Below are 16,715 nucleotides of genomic sequence, written 5' to 3' on the forward strand. Positions count from 1 at the left end.
GGGAAAATATCACAAAGACTAATTCGCGACAAAATTGTAGAACATATGGACAATAACAGCCTCTTCCCTCTCCACCAACACAGTTTTCGATCTGGGAAATCCTGTACAACAAACCTATTGGAAGTAATGGAACACTGGGCAGAGACAATAGACAAAGGAGAGAACATAAGACTTCAGTAAAGCATTTGACAAAGTCCCTCACAAATCCTTACTGAAAAAACTTCAAGGGTACAGAATAACTGGCAAAATCCTCCAGTGGATTCAAGATTTCCTCTCAAATCTAAAACAATGAGTATCCAGAAACGGTGAATTGTCTGGTCTAGTGGATGTAACGAGTGGTGTGCCCCAGGGTAAGGTCCTTGGTCCAGTTCTTTTTTTAATCTACAGCAATGACCTCCCAGATATAATCAAACACAGTGTAGTGAAACTTTTTGCTGACGACTCAAAACTATTCAAAAACATCTCTTGGCAAACAGGGACTGCAGGACTACAAACTGATATCAATAACATAGTCCAATGGACATCAGATTGGAAAATAACACTAAACACCAAAAAAAGTAAACATCTAAATATTGGTAACCTAAACCAAGATTCTACATATCACTTCCCCTCAGGTGAACAGTTTGAGAAAGATACTAAAGAGAGAGACATGGGTGTAACAAATGACAACAAACTGAAATTTAACCACCATGTGAGTCAATCTGTTAACAAAGCAAATCGCACACTAGGACTAATCTTTAGGACATTTACTTACATGGACAAAACTATGTTTCTTACACTTTACAAGAGTCTCATTAGGCCCAACTTGGAATATGCTACCCAGGTCTGGTCCCCTTTTCTTAAAAAAGGACCAAATAGCCTTAGAAAATGGGCAGCGCAGAGCTACCAAAAGAATTCAATCTCTATAAAACCTTTCGTATAATTTAGGAATACGAAGACTAGGCCTACCTACATTGGAATATAGAAGAAAACGCGGTGATCTAGTAGAAGATTACAAACTAATCAACAACATTGATATACTTGATAAAGATAAATTACTCACCTTCACACAAACAACAACATGGGGAAACAACAAAAAACTGTTCAAAAAACAGAGCAGGACCAGGGTCACTCAAAAAGTTTTTAGTAGAAGAGTGGTGGATTCTTGGAACTCCCTTCCCAACTCAGTAGTAGAAGCCCCATCTCTAAGCTGTTTTAAATCTCGTTTAAACACTTTTTGGAAAAAAATATACCGTCCAAGTTTTATCGCAGTGTTTATGCTACACAACCGGTTAACAGTATGTTACCGAACCAAGATGCGCCTACATTAGCTACTTCAAGCTAACAACGGTGTAAACAGGTAAACAGGTAAATAGAACCCAATATCTTCCGTGTAAGGAACGACAACTCTGTATATCAAATCGGGTTTAAACAGAATTGAAATATTTTTAATTCCCTTTAATAAGCCTCGTATTTTTTGTTATTTCTGTTACATTTTTGTTACACGCAGTATAATCAAACATATTTAATTCCTTTTAAATAACTTTATATAGGCCTATTCTGTTTGGTCCGATTCGGTGATTCTGTGCACCCTTTCGGCGTACACTATTTCAGCCCAACCAGGTCCATCACGTACACCTGTGGAGTTGTCACATGATCGCCTTTTTAACACCGAACTAATTTATGGAAAACATCAAAGTTATAATCTGATTTCAGGATACCATTCTAATATAAAGACCTGTTGAAGTTTTAATCTACTGTCACGAGTGCAAACAGAACAACGGAAGCAGCTGTGTGTCCATAGGTGAGATACTGCGATACAGACATTATGTAGGTATAGCTATATATATAGCTTTGTGTTATCGTTTTCCGCGCACTAAGAAGCAGCCGCGGTCTCGTACTTATATCGGTAGAAAACTGTTGAAATTATGAATGACTGTAATAGACATGTACACAATCTACTAAAGGAAACAAGAAAACTAGCTACATCAACAAATTTCTACCGTCGGAAGATCTAGAGACGTCATATGGTTTCCGTGTGTCTATTTTGATTTAGTGTGCAAAGAAAGATAACTCGGATACACTAAAAAGAAATTCTCCAGTGTAATACACAGCTTTGTTTCATGCTAGACCCATAATACAATAACTGGAATTAATTAAATTTATTTTGTACAAATTACGTTTAATTTCATGAGATGCAATTTCTGCCAGCCACTGGAATAACTCTAGTACTGTATAGTATGCAAACATTTGGTATAGATCTGAAAATTTTCAACAAAAAATGTGGCAGCTGATTTTGTTTTAAATTCAACTTTGAAAAAATATTTATTTCTGTTTTAGCACATGTTTGTAGCACATTTCTGCCATCAACTGGACATATTCTCAGTTTACATTGACATAATTTATAAATTATATGGATGTCACAGCATCATCTTGATAATTTTGTTGTGACATTTATCTCGTAAGTAACAGCAATATTTGTAAGAGCAAGCTTAGGCTAAGTATTTTTGTCAACCTTTTCCTCAGGTCCCTACATATGCCTCTCTCTGGAAGCAATTCTGATGCCCTATGTCGAATGAGCTAGTAAGGAAAGTCCTTCTTACCTAGTATCCGAGTCGTTTGTGTTTATAAAAGTGACATAAATATCGAAGATTTGCGCAATCATGTGCATTGAAAATTAATCAAAACATAATAAAATATAAATAAATTTTATTTCAAAAGAAACGGAGAACATCACAATCATGTCCACAAAGAAGTATCCTGGTGACACAGACGAGGCTCATCCTGAGAAATTTAACATAAGTGCAATGCCACCTCAACCCACGGAGAAGAAGCCAGGACAACTTCCTGAGGACATGATCAAACAGTTCTTCACCGAGGTAGGCAAAAGACCAAATATGGGCCACACTGTGGGTGATGCCACAATTTACAAAATTATTTGAGGACATGTTATCTAACATTTAGGTGTGGAGGCTCCGATAAGGTCACCCAGATCACGATGTTGTTCACAGGTATTGGAAAGATTTAAGAGATATTTGTCAGATAAAATGCCATCTAAATGCTAAAAAAAACTACTAGTAGAAGTTTGAAAAATAAAATGGCCCATCCTTCTCCATTCACCTTCATCTATGTATCTTCTAAAGACATTCAACAGAAATGATTGTAGTAAAACTGCTATTCTGTATTAAGTACTGAAAACTTTTTGTAATAAAACAATGGATTTCAAACCCATGTTTGTTTATATGTATGTATCTTGTCACCTTGGCTGTTTCCAATCTTCTCATTAAAACTTGTAAAAAAAGACCTCTTTCTATTAAATATTTGTTACATTTCTGTTCCATGAAATTTTTAATTCCTTGCATTGCAGGGCTTTGTAATTGTGGAAGACTTCTTCAAGGCAGAGGAGCTGGAGGCTTGCAAGGATGCTATCAAACGACTAATTGACGAAATGGCTCTCAAGCTGTACAATGCTGGCAAAATCAAGAGTATGGGTTTATGATTACTCTTACACCTGAGGAAATAATATATTGGCACATTCTGATGGGGACCGGATTGGGTGAGAGAGTTAAGGGGGAAAGGGATAGAGGTTCTGCACCCCTTCCAACACAGAGACACAGATCTTTTGATGCCTATATGTTTAAAATTTGCAATAACCTCATCTGAATGTAGCTGTTCTGATACAATTTAGACTATAAACTAAACATACAACAAGAACCATGTATACAAATGTAGCGGAACTGGGCTTGTCAACGACCAACTGGGTAGCTGAATTTTGCTTAGATTCATATTTTACAATATCATAAATTCATTCTTTAAACTTCACAGCGATCTTAATATTAGATATTAAAATCATTTCGAAAAGAAATATTGAATGTTGCTCAATAAGAGGAATTCATTTCTAACGAATGTTTTTTCTGTGTTTCTTTTAGAACTTTACAAGGAGTATGGATTCTTTGAGAGACTGTCAATTATTGAAAAGGAGTTCCCTGGCGCCAACATAGTCCTCCACAAGCTGGGGTCGATGCCTTTGGTGAGACGATAGGTTTACATACACATAATGTTCACTGATGTGGTTCTTGTTCACTCCCCATGATCGTACTGGTACAGGTTCACACAAACTGTTCACTGGTGTTGTTCACTACCAATGATCGTACTGGTACAGTTTCACACAAACTGTTCACTGGTGTTGTTCTTGTTCACTACCCATGATAATACTGGTACAGGTTCACATAGACTGTTCACTGGTGTTGTTCTTGTTCACTACCCATGATAATACTGGTACAGGTTCACATAGACTGTTCACTGGTGTTGTTCTTGTTCACTACCCATGATCATACTGGTACAGGTTCACACAAACTGTTTACTGATGTTGTTCTTGTTCACTACCCATAATAATACTGGTACAGGTTCACACAGACTGTTCACTGGTGTTGTTCTTGTTCACTACCCATGATTAACTGGTACAGGCTCACAGAAACTGTTCACTGGTGTAGTACTTGTTCACTCCCCATGATCATACTGGTACAGGTTCACACAAACTGTTCACTGATGTTGTGCTTGTTCACTCCCCATGATCATACTGGTACTGGTTCACATAAACTGTTCACTGATGTTGTTTTTGTTCACTACTTATGATCATACTGGTACTGGTTCACACAAACTGTTCACTGATGTTGTTCTTGTTCACTCCCCATGACAATACTGGTACAGGTTCAGACAAACTGTTTACTGATGTTGTTCTTGTTCACTACCCATGATCATACTGGTACAGGTTCACAGAAGCTGTTAACTGGTGTTGTTCTTATTCACTCCCCATGATCATACTGGTACAGGTTCACACAAACTGTTTACTGATGTTGTGCTTGTTCACTCCCCATGATCATACTGGTACAGGTTCACATAGACTTTTAACTGGGGTTGTTCTTGTTCACTACTTATGATCATACTGGTGCTGGTTCACACAAGCTGTTAACTGGTGTTGTTCTTGTTCACTCCCCATGATCATACTGGTACAGGTTCACATAGACTTTTAACTGGTGTTGTTCTTGTTCACTACTTATGATCATACTGGTACAGGTTCACACAAACTGTTTACTGGTGTAGTACTTGTTCACTACCCATGATAATAGTGGTACAGGTTCACACACACTGTTAACTGGTGTTGTTCTTGTTCACTACCCATGATAATACTGGTATAGGTTCACACAAACTGTTCACTGGTGTAGTACTTGTTCACTCCCCATGATAATACTGGTACAGGTTCACACAGGCTGTTAACTGGTGTTGTTCTTGTTCACTACCCATGATCATACTGGTATAGGTTCACACAAACTGTTAGCTGGTGTTGTTCTTGTTCACTCCCCATGATAATACTGGTACAGGTTCACACAGGCTGTTAACTGGTGTTGTTCTTGTTCACTACCCATGATCATACTGGTACAGGTTCACACAAACTGTTCACTGGTGTTGTTCTTGTTCACTACCCATTATTGTTGTTTCATGAATGTTGGTGAAAAATAACCATTTCATGGGTACATGAACTCGTTGATTACGAGTACCCACTCATACAGATAATAGTTTTATTTCAAACTTGTAATAACTTCATAGACCTTTTTATTTGTGGATGAAGAGCACCCACGAAATCAATGAAATTAAAAACCTCATGTAAACTAGAGATTTCATAGTAATTTATGAGATATGAAATGATCTTATTTTTTGTCCTACTGTGATGCTTCAGGAAATACAACAACTATGGTCCAACGAGAGACTTCTAAACGTTGTTGAGCAGCTGATTGGTCCCGACATCATTGGACATCCAGTGTGGAACCTTCGCACCAAGACACCTCAGAATGAGGCTACGACAGTTCCATGGCATCAAGGTCAGAGGGGTCACACAAGTTGTCCCTGAGCTAGAAGATGAAATAAACACACAGCTAAAGGTGTAGATTAGTAGAATCTTCCCCTACCTTTGGAATGTGACAGAGAAACTTCCTACTTAAGGAGTGATGTTTTTTGGTTGTCTAACCCGAGGCTCTGCCGAGGGTTCGACAACCGAAACAAAATCACCCTGAGGGTTGAAGATTTCTCTGTTTCATCCTTAAGGTAGGAGATGATTATTTTTCTCGCATCCTATTATTTCAGTCACAACTCCACCGACAGTAGTCTGCCATGTTTGTAAACAAAAGCACATGTGGGGTATGAATATCGTCATTCAATTTTGATGGCACAATTACCGGTGACACATTTTTATGACATTAAAATTGAAGACGTGCTAATCGGCACAAGGCTATCATCCCTTAGTGGGTGACAAGCTGATCTTTCCCGGCTCAAACCGGAGACACTTGTGAAATGTAGCAGAAAGTAGAATGTAGTTTGTAAGTACATGTACGAACAAATTCAACGCTTTGGCATAAGTGTCTTAAAATTCCAGAGGAGGAAACACCACAAGGCGAAATAATTATCACTGTTACAGTACAAAAGGTTCCTCCTTGTCTGAACATTGGATTGAATAGAATATAGGATGTTATACAATCATCCAATAATGGTGACAAAATCAAACTTAAGCTAGCTAAAATCTGAAAGAGAAGATCAGGGCAAGTTATTGTTAAACATGGTATATGGGAGATTTTATGAAGGTGGTCAACCATATGTTCATCATTAATTCAGCACCCAGTCTCGGAAATATTGTCAAGTTTGAGAACATACATTAATTTGGAAATTAAATTCATTATGAGAATTCAGAAAGTGTGTGAAAACCATCCAGTTGAATTTTTATATTGTTTTGTATTGCAGATGTTGGTTACCTTGACAACAGTTCGTACACTGTACTCCAGCCCACGGCCTGGATCCCCTTGCTGGACACTGATGAGAACAACGGCTGTATGCAGGTACATCCTGTTCATATTTCAGTTTTTTAATTTTTGTTTGTTTGTTGAGGATTTAATCCCTGCTGATCTGTTGACTTTTTCTTGGATTCTCCTTGTGTTGGGCTCATGTTATAGATCAATAGGATTAGGATCGATACAGTTTTGTTTTAGGCCTGAGTAAAACAAAAGAAACATTGTTGACAAAAAATGTTTGAATTTTTAAATAAATGGTTAACTTTAATTTTGTTTTTGAAAAGTGTTTTGTTAAGAAATATCGATGTTTTATATAAAAAAAAATAAGAGTTATATCTTGTTAAATCTATCAGATTCTATTTTGGTTTATATATGCTATTGCACTCATGGTGTTATGAATCTCTTTGTAGATGGCAGGCAGGGGCCACAAGACTGGCAAGATAGCCACCCACCAGTGTTGTCATGGCGGCACCTGGTACGTGATGCTGGAGGAGGAGGAGATGAAGAAAAAGCTAGGTAAGCATGCCCTGTAACAAGTTAAACCAGATGTATACAGGAGGAAATGATGGTAGTAAATAGTTCCCTGTTTGTTATTTTTACTTTGAATAGAAAACAAATCAGTATTAGTTCCCTTAACTTAAGGATCCCTGTCCCTCTTCACTGCCGTTATCCCATTATACAGTTACCTCCCCTGAAGTTTGGATATTATAGCTGTCGCACAAACCCGGGCTTGCCTCTCTGGATTTGTTGCACTATACATTTTGTTTCTTTCATCTATATTTTTTTCATAAAAACCCCGCTAGGTATGGTTTTCTTGTCGGAAATGATTTAGCAAGGCTATAGTAATAGAAAAGCATTTTCCAGTACTAAGTTAAAGATTTTGGCAGTAGTACCAAGATCCTTAAACTGAAACTCCATGCAGAATTTCCTCGGAGTTTATTTCCTAGTCCGAAGAAGGCTGCTTTGACTGTAAAATAGTTCATACAGGCCTTAAAAAGTGCTATAGTTGAGGTCAGTGCTTGAAAAGTATTGTTAAATAGGTCTATCATTGAAAAGTATTGTAAAATAGGTATATCATTGAAAAGTATTGTAAAATAGGTCTATCATTGAAAAGTATTGTAAAATAGGTCTATCATTGATAAGTGTTGTTAAATAGGTCTATCATTGAAAAGTATTGTAAAATAGGTCTATCATTGAAAAGTATTGTAAAATAGGTCTATCATTGAAAAGTGTTGTAAAATAGGTCTATCATTGAAAAGTGTTGTAAAATAGGTCTATCATTGAAAAGTATTGTAAAATAGGTCTATCATTGAAAAGTGTTGTAAAATAGGTCTATCAGTGAAAAGTATTGTAAAATAGGTCTATCATTGAAAAGTATTGTAAAATAGGTCTATCATTGAAAAGTATTGTAAAATAGGTCTATCATTGAAAGGTGTTGTAAAATAGGTCTATCATTGGAAAGTGTTGAAATATTTATCTACTAGAGACAAATAACAGGTTTTCCTTTTTTAGGATTTCATAGGAAGGACTGATGCAAACAAAGTTTTATAAATGAAAAAATGTTTTAAACTTTTGACACATAATTATGTTTAAAAGTTGATTAATTTAAATCTGTTGTGATTAGTTTTAATTCTGTACCTTTCAAATGGTATTCTTTCTATAAAAACAGAAAATGTCAACCTTCGACCTGAAAAATTGCAAGAGTATGCTTGAATTTTGTTCTGAAAAGTCTATGGATCATATTTAAGAAGAAAGTCTTTTAAACTCAATTTGTACCAAGCTCCAAGTAGTTTAATCTGTCTATAGACTTCTTATGGTCAGTGATATCTTGTTTCGTTTAAAATTCAGAAACCTAGTAAAAAGTCATATAGGAGTCACTGAAATGCACCGAAATTACAGATTGGATTCTCAAGACAATTTCAGTGGTCATTTTTTTTCTCTCTTTTCTGTTAACTTCTGAGTGTATCGGTAAGTTTTGCTAATCTTTTTGTTTCTTCCACAGACATAGACGTTGACAAGGACATACAGATTTGCCCCATACCTTATCGAGGAATGCTGCTCTTTAACAATCTGATACCACACAGGAGGTATGACTGCTAACCTGTGGCCTGTTTGTTTATTTTGAAAACTGGTTTGTCTGTTTTCAATATGACACATCCTCGATACTCCAGGGGTTGTGCTCACTTGCGTTCTCTGCACCCTTGGAATATGTGTAAAGCAAAACTGAAGGCATGCAGATAACTATTTGATTGGGTTCATGTAAAAAAAACCTGACCAATCACTAATCTGATAGCTGGCCTTTGAAGATTACAGTGTAGCGATGCCCGACTTCAAAGCCAGACAATTTTACCATTACGCAACCTCGAGATTCTTTTGATGTACACCAAAAGAACGTGGCGCACTCTGAGCCATCAATTTTGTAAGTGAGCGTAACTCCTGGAGTATCAAGGATGAATATAATACTGTATACCAGTAAATTTTCACCCATTCGATAATTTGCCCTTCAACAGTAAAATTTCTTATTTGCACAGTGTTAATTTCATCCTTCAGATGTAATAACTATACATTGTATGTCATGTACTAATGTTCGCTGTCATTATAAATTTGCCCCAATTGCAGAGGGTGAAATGTATCCCTGTATACAGTATTTTAGGGACAAAGCCTGATGGACCCACTAATGTAAATGGACACCATTAACGGTTTTGTCAAGGTTCACCAGAGAGCGACATCATAACCTTGGTTTGTCGATCCCACTTCGTAAACAAACAAATCTGGTCCCCCAGGAAATCTGTTTAGAATGTGATGGCCCTGGGTATAAGGGGATAGAATGTTTGCAAATTATATACTGGGAAAATGTGAAGTTGAATACAATTTTACAGTCTTTTATGCACTATAACAAGGGCGGATTGGTCGAGTGGTTAGCACTCTGGTCTTCCACACAGGCGACCGGGGTTTGATTCCCGAAGTCGTCGTACTCATGGAATATTTAGAGAAAGTGTTTTTCTCCTGCCCACGCAACTCCAACAAGCCAGGTGGATTATAAATTAGTCTGGGGTGGATGTTGCTATATCTGTGCTGTAGCATTCAAGTGAAGTGGCACTATAAATGATACGGTTGGAAGCACGGTCCCACTACAAACAGAACTCAATAAATCTCCAGCACATACGCAGGCATTCAACTGTACACACATAGGGAGATATTAGCCAGGTTGCATTGGACTAGTAGTTAATGCCTGATAAGTCAGCTCCTGCCAATTTCTCAATATTGTATTGATTAATGTATATATGCTAATTGTATTGATATGTACTGTAAAGCACTTTAGAATGGCTTATTCCAGCTAGATAGGGCGCTACATCAAATGTTGTATATTATTATTATTATTATATTATTATTATTGAAAATAAAGTTAATTATATCAAAAAAAGGAAAACTGTTTATATGTCTCAAGATATTTTCAGTGATGTAGATATATCTGTCTTAATGTCTCTCACAATTCTCTTTCAGCCTTCCAAACATGTCTAAACAGATACGTTGGAGTTTTGATTTAAGATGGCAGAGACCTACGGAGCCGGTCGGATTTTACGGTATCAAGGAAGGTATACTGATGAGATCGTCCAAGGACCCAGACATGGCGATAGACTGGGAGGAGTTTAACGCGCTAAACAGACACACAAAAGCCAAGGAAGTGGTCGCCGAACATGATCAAGTCAGTGTTTTATCGTGTGGGGGTTAAAGTTGGTTGCAAGCTTGACAGAAAAGTGAAAAAAATGTGCTTTTGACCTCAACATTCTAGCTCAACAGTCACATAATGCTTTATCAACATTTTACCAACAGTCACATAATACTTTATCAACATTTTATCAGTTTCCACTGACTTTCACGGTTAATCTAAAAATGAATTGTAAATAATGAGTCGGCCCCGGGTGACACAGAAATCTTGAACAGGTAAATTGACAGATAGTTCAGGCAAAGGTGGGAGAAAAAGATTTCTCTCGCCTGTGACAGACCTGTTGGTGACACCTTGGAATGAAAAGATGATAAATGCTGAAAACCATTTTCAAATATAGTGTTGAAAGATTGGGAGAAAAAAACCCATCCCCTACAATGAGGATATGTTGGAGGCATCTCGGCCTTTGAGATGAGCTTCTTGATTGTCAAATCTGAGGCGTGCTTCAAGCCAAAGGTTAGACACATACATCTAAGAATCTGCTCCAGTTGGAAGCTGATGGTGCTGTCATGTTTTATTAGTCCAATGATGTCATTGTATTTTTTCTCTACATGTGCTATCTGTCATACGCTAGAGGTGACGGAGAAATCCAGAACCCTTAAAATGAGAGGTATTCTGCGAATTGTCTGAGAATATATTGAGTCATTGAATGGTTTCATACCAAGGATCATTCCTCTGCCAAACAAATTGAAGTCAGGTTCTAAATGATGTAATAATTTCTATTTTCAGGAGATTGACGAGTTTGACATCACCATACAGGGACCGTGGATGAAAAAATGGGAAATTGTACATGTCAATCATCATGTGAATGCTCATCATGCACAGGAAGGCGACCCTTCAAAGTGGACCCATGCATAGGTCAAACAAAGGTCAAACAAAGGTTGTGCGCAGGACAGTTGTCTTATTGACATGTAAAGATGGGTGTCCAGGGTTTTTCGGTATTTTCAAGCATCATCGACACACATTTCTGACCAAAGGCACATTTCCTTTGTGGTATAGGAGGGGTCTGTGTTTGAGTCAAGAGTTCTAAGATGTGTAGTCAAATCAATATTTATGCAGACAGTACATAACTTTTACCTTTTTATACATAGAATCGCCTGTAGAAATTATATAAGGTGACATTTGTTTAAATAAATGCAGCTATATATCATGGTCCCAAACTAAGTCTGAACTATTTTCCATTGTTTTAGGACTTTAGAATTGACTTTCACTTATGCTTTTTATAGAAATTTAAGTACTTCTTTGACACCTAAAAAATGACCATGAAACTTAATATCTTTTAGGTGATTGATTATTGCTGTTAGGGGAAACCATTTTAAAATCGCCTGTCATAATGGTCTGATTGATACTTTCGGCAGCAGATTTTTGTGGAAGTTGACAGGCATTGGCTTTAGTTATAGCATGTGTGTTCAAATGTTTACTTATTGTCATGGTAATGGCAAACAACATCAGACACCAGGCATTACGCTTATACTACACACATATTAATTTGCAGTACAAGCATGTTTATCATAATTTACAGAGTTGTATTTATTGCTGTTAAATTGTTGTTGATATTTTCTCTTTGTAAAATATTCTTGTCAATCTTACAAGTTCTCAGGAAACATAAGGCCTAGACACAATTTTTCACAGATGGCCGATTTTCAGATATTTTTTTATTGATACCTATGACCCTTGTTCATGGCATTTCTCCGTTCTAGGGTTTCACAATACTCAATATTGACAATAATGAGTCACAATACCTTTAACTAACCAAAAACATATTTTATACTGTGTTAAATATTCATTTAAGTGTTCAAAAACTTTATTTTTAACTTTATTCTGATTTTAAATGAACATAATAGCTTTCCATAAGCGTTTTTGTTTGCACCATAAATATTATATATTTCAAATTAATGCAAATTGTTACCAGATCATAAAATATTTGAAAATAATGAGAACTGTTTATGAATAATAAATCTTTGAATAATATGTAAATTAAGAAAGATCTTTCTCAAACTAATAAAGTAGGTAAACTTTTCTCATAAAGAAATAAAAACATGACCACATGCAAGAGTCCTTGGCAGAGGCGAAGCTATTGTTTGTCTCCCTACCTAAAAAGTACCCAGGTACTTTATCATTTAACCAGCATTTAGTGTCATAGGAAATATAACAGAGTGGATACTATATTAACCAGAATAAGTTATGTGTATTTGTATATTTTGCACATACCACATGTAAATTTGAAAAACAATATGTTATTTGCCTAACCATAATTATGTACTGTTGATATATTTAGCTTGTATTATAACCGGTCTTGACACCCAATATGTGAAAAGTTCAGTTAGTGGACTAGGGTTTACCTGTGTGGACATTTTTTGTGGAATATGTTCTTGCCTGACAGTTCTCTCCATTACATACAAGCAGTGCAACTTAATTCATTCACCCCTGAAATTTCATAATAAACTTTTCCAACCTTTGAACTGGAAGAGTTCAATGTGTCTTCAGGGGTGAATGAGTGAAACCAGAGATTATTGATCAATATGAAGATATGACTATATAAACAGAGTGCCTTCATTTCTGTGTAATCAACCTTATCGATTTACAAAACAGCATTCCTCATAATTTATTGTTAAAAAATTATTCATTTGTTTGTCTTACATGATTTCAGCAATGGACACTTCATCGTTGTGATAATTAGGTATCTAACTGCTTTCAACACTCATGACTGCAACATGACCAATCTCATTAAGTTTGAAGCACTTCATGTTAAATTTCTTACATTCAGAATTACATTCATAATGATTTTGAATGCCGACTGAAAGCAGTCGAATACTTATTTGTCCATTTAAATAACAAAAATCGTGGAAAGTTAGACTATGTCTTGTAAATGCTTGTTTAGAGAATAGAGCACCTATCTCAAGGAGGATAAGTGAAATCTAATGTTACAATAACAGCCATAATAATGATGATGTCAACACACCAATCATGACATTCATAGCTGGTGTGAATGCCATTTGGGCTTGGTAGAGTTATAAAGTGAGTGTCATGCCGGAATAGTAAATATTAAACCATACTAGATACCATGAATGATTTGGTTGTCTGTATTTTTTCACAAGAAAAGGACAGATTTTTTTTTTAATTTTTGCTTAACGTAGAATTTTCAAATTTCAATTTTGAAGAAAATAACCTTGTACATTTGATTTTATTGTTGAATATGAGTATACTACTGTGAATATATGCAGAAGGGGACTATTTTGAATTCGTGGGATTATTTTTCTTAAGGTTCAGTAATAGTGAAAATCGTACACAAGGAAAGTCAGGAAGAAGCTAACCTATTTCTTTATATAAATTACACTGGCGTCTGTTGCTTTACGTTAGTTTTGGTTTTGATTACTTATATTGACGTCGATCCTTTTATACTTTTGTAGATACATGTAATATGTAACAGGTTTTCTGTGGTTCTCTCTATACCTTTTTATACATACCTAGTAAACCCTAATATAGCATACAACCAGTTTTCACGACGTGCAATACATGTACACGAGGTGTATCACCACTGTAGCCGGAATTACTCATATTTTACCTGGATCTCTACAGTTGTTATCTAATGATCAAATAGACGAATTGAAACACAATTTGGTTCCAAAAATTATCTGTCCTCCATATCGTTATTTTCCGCCACAGTTGTTTGGTTCAAGTTTGCAAGAGGTGCATTTGATATAGGGTTATGAGGGTTTTACAGAAAATATAATATGTATATATAAATAAGAATTGAACATATATTGAAAAGCCATAATACATGTAATTGTTCATGTGACATCTCAGATTGGACGATTGTTTTGAGTGCATGAATGTGTTTTTAGGGGGCTTCCGGCCCCAGCTGTTCAAAACTATTGTTAAGTTAATAATGTTGTAACACCGTGGTTAGAGTTGTCAGCTTTAAATAGTTTGGACAACTGGGTCAAGATGAACAAATATGCATGGTATACTGCCTATGCATTTGTCAAACATATGTGATTTCTATAGTACATGAGAAAACAACATATGAGAAAACAACATTCACGAATTGCCTATAAACATATGTTCCTATAGGGAACGCAATACTAGTAACACATTTTAAAGTCACTCTTTTCCAAGTTTTCGGGCTTAGCCCTTCGTCAGGGATATCCATCTTGACAAACATGATAGTTACTCAACATGTTTGTCAAGATGGATGTGACATAGAGGTCCGGTGACATTTAATCCCTGACGAAGGGCTAAGCCCGAAAGCTTGGAAAATAGTGACTTTAAAGTTTGTTAAAATTCACCGATATATCTTGTACCACGGACCTAGATTTGCTCTGCGTCGTAGTGATATTCACTGATTGATATATCTGTTGTACCATGGACCTAGATTTGCTCTGCGTCGTAGTAATATTCACCGATATATCTTGTACCACGGACCTAATTTGCTCTGCGTCGTAGTAATATTCACCGATATATCTGTTGTACCATGGACCTAGATTTGCTCTGTGTCGTAGTAATATTCACCGATATATCTTGTACCACGGACATGGATTTGCTCTGCGTCGTAGTAATATTCACCGATATATCTTGTACCACGGACATGGATTTGCTCTGCGTCGTAGTAATATTCACCGATATATCTTGTACCACGGACATGGATTTGCTCTGCGTCGTAGTAATATTCACTGATATATCTGTTGTACCACGGACCTAGATTTGCTCTGCGTCGTAGTGATATTCACCGATATATCTGTTGTACCACGGACCTAGATTTGCTCTGCGTCGTAGTAATATTCACTTAGGACTATATGATCGAGGTCAATATTGCTCCTTTGAGGTCTTTAAGGCGGTACTTATTTTGTTATGCATGTCTTTCTATATCTAAACTTCTCACACCTCATGTCCCATTTAAATCACTCTAAGTCATACAGTGGTACGGTCCATTTTGGTCTGTGGCTCTTATATCTATTTTTAGGATGGAGTCTGTAAGAGATTAACGAAATGGTCACATGACATTTCCGCTAATCATAGTTATAAATTGACAACAGGTAGATAATATTCTTTGAAAATGGTTATTGAGAGGATTATGGGCTGGGTAACTAAACATACCCGAACCTTTTTTTATCAAGTCTGTGTGACAAATTTGTATTCTAGTTTTGAAATGATGTCTGTAACAGTTTGTACAAGATTCGTCAAATGACTTCTCTCCTCAAATTCGAGTTGTGATCCCGTAAATGACAGACAAATATTCGCTTATTCGTTCAATAAATGTCCAAACATTTCAATAATTTCAGATAGTTATCAGGTTTCGAATTACTTCCCAAAAGGGAATGCATTACGTAAGGAAACAACATAAATGACATGATGTAACTAGGCATGGAAGACTAAAACCTAGCCCCACTAGTACACACTCTTAGAGCTTACCTCAAGTAAATATTAATTATGGAGTAAGTGAGATTAATCTCTGCTTGAGGAGGCCTACTCAAACCTTTAGCGGTTAAAGGTATCTGGTTTTAATTTGTCAGACAAAATGAATTATTTTCACTTCACCTTGTTTATTTGAACTTTTTATCGCTTTAATAAATAACTAAAATTGTTTGTTGTTGTTTTCGTTTTTAACCCAAGTAGATGAATTCAGCATTTCTAATAATGCTAACTCTAGTCGTTTTCTGTATGTGTGTCAAGCTTGATTCCGATATTGCAAGTTTATGCCAAGAGAATCGGTGAACAACGATGTCGTGTCATGGCATGTAACTGAAAGCCAAATGTCATAGCATTTGGAAACTAAAATAGCCCTTTCGGCTGAAAACGTTAGCTCGTGTGTGATTGGCTTACTGCAGAAATAAATCAATTCAAACCGTAGAAACGACTCGAGTATGCTTATCACCATTTTTCAGTGCATCATACATGTATGATAATGTTTGTTATTTTTGTCATTAATCAATACAATGCATAACTACATGTATCATCTCACTAATCATAATTGTTATAGAAATGCCAGTCTAGGATTATTAACAGAACTTTGAATTTATTTAACAGGGTTTCGAACATCTCAACTTTAAAAAGACTGTCCCGTAGTTGTGATCCCATTGTTTGTTTGTGTTGAATACACTTCACCTGTACTTTCACTTTCCTAACTCATTGAAAATGTTGATTTTTTGTTTTTGTTTTACGTTTTCGCA

The 16,715-nt window shown here is 36.2% G+C and overlaps 1 protein-coding gene across 2 annotated transcripts; it reads left to right on the plus strand.

Annotated features, from left to right (window-relative positions):
- Window positions 1-1,575: 1,575 nt before the first annotated feature.
- Window positions 1,576-14,719, plus strand: LOC110464081 (phytanoyl-CoA dioxygenase domain-containing protein 1 homolog). Of its 2 annotated transcripts, none has more exons than XM_021519116.1 (10): window positions 1,576-1,809; window positions 2,701-2,858; window positions 3,347-3,464; window positions 3,909-4,009; window positions 5,717-5,858; window positions 6,772-6,866; window positions 7,229-7,334; window positions 8,821-8,905; window positions 10,323-10,524; window positions 11,275-14,719. In XM_021519116.1, the coding sequence occupies exons 2-10, from the start codon at window positions 2,721-2,723 to the stop codon at window positions 11,401-11,403; spliced, it is 1,116 nt and encodes a 371-aa protein (XP_021374791.1). In that variant the 5' UTR covers window positions 1,576-1,809; window positions 2,701-2,720; the 3' UTR covers window positions 11,404-14,719. The 2 variants fall into 2 exon arrangements, with proteins under 2 accessions (XP_021374791.1, XP_021374790.1); XM_021519115.1 differs by having other exon boundaries at window positions 1,576-1,783.
- The last annotated feature ends 1,996 nt before the right edge of the window (window positions 14,720-16,715 follow it).

Source organism: Mizuhopecten yessoensis, unplaced genomic scaffold (genome assembly GCF_002113885.1).
Source record: "Mizuhopecten yessoensis strain PY_sf001 unplaced genomic scaffold, ASM211388v2 scaffold10955, whole genome shotgun sequence".
Lineage (NCBI taxonomy): Eukaryota > Metazoa > Mollusca > Bivalvia > Pectinida > Pectinidae > Mizuhopecten > Mizuhopecten yessoensis.

Coding starts and splice junctions, on each gene's coding strand:
- LOC110464081 (XM_021519116.1), top strand. CDS start 2,721: ATGTCCACAAAGAAGTATCCTGGTGACACAGACGAGGCTCATCCTGAG. Junction 5,859..6,771: donor GACAGTTCCATGGCATCAAG/GTCAGAGGGGTC, acceptor TTTGTATTGCAG/ATGTTGGTTACCTTGACAAC. Junction 7,335..8,820: donor GGAGATGAAGAAAAAGCTAG/GTAAGCATGCCC, acceptor TTTCTTCCACAG/ACATAGACGTTGACAAGGAC.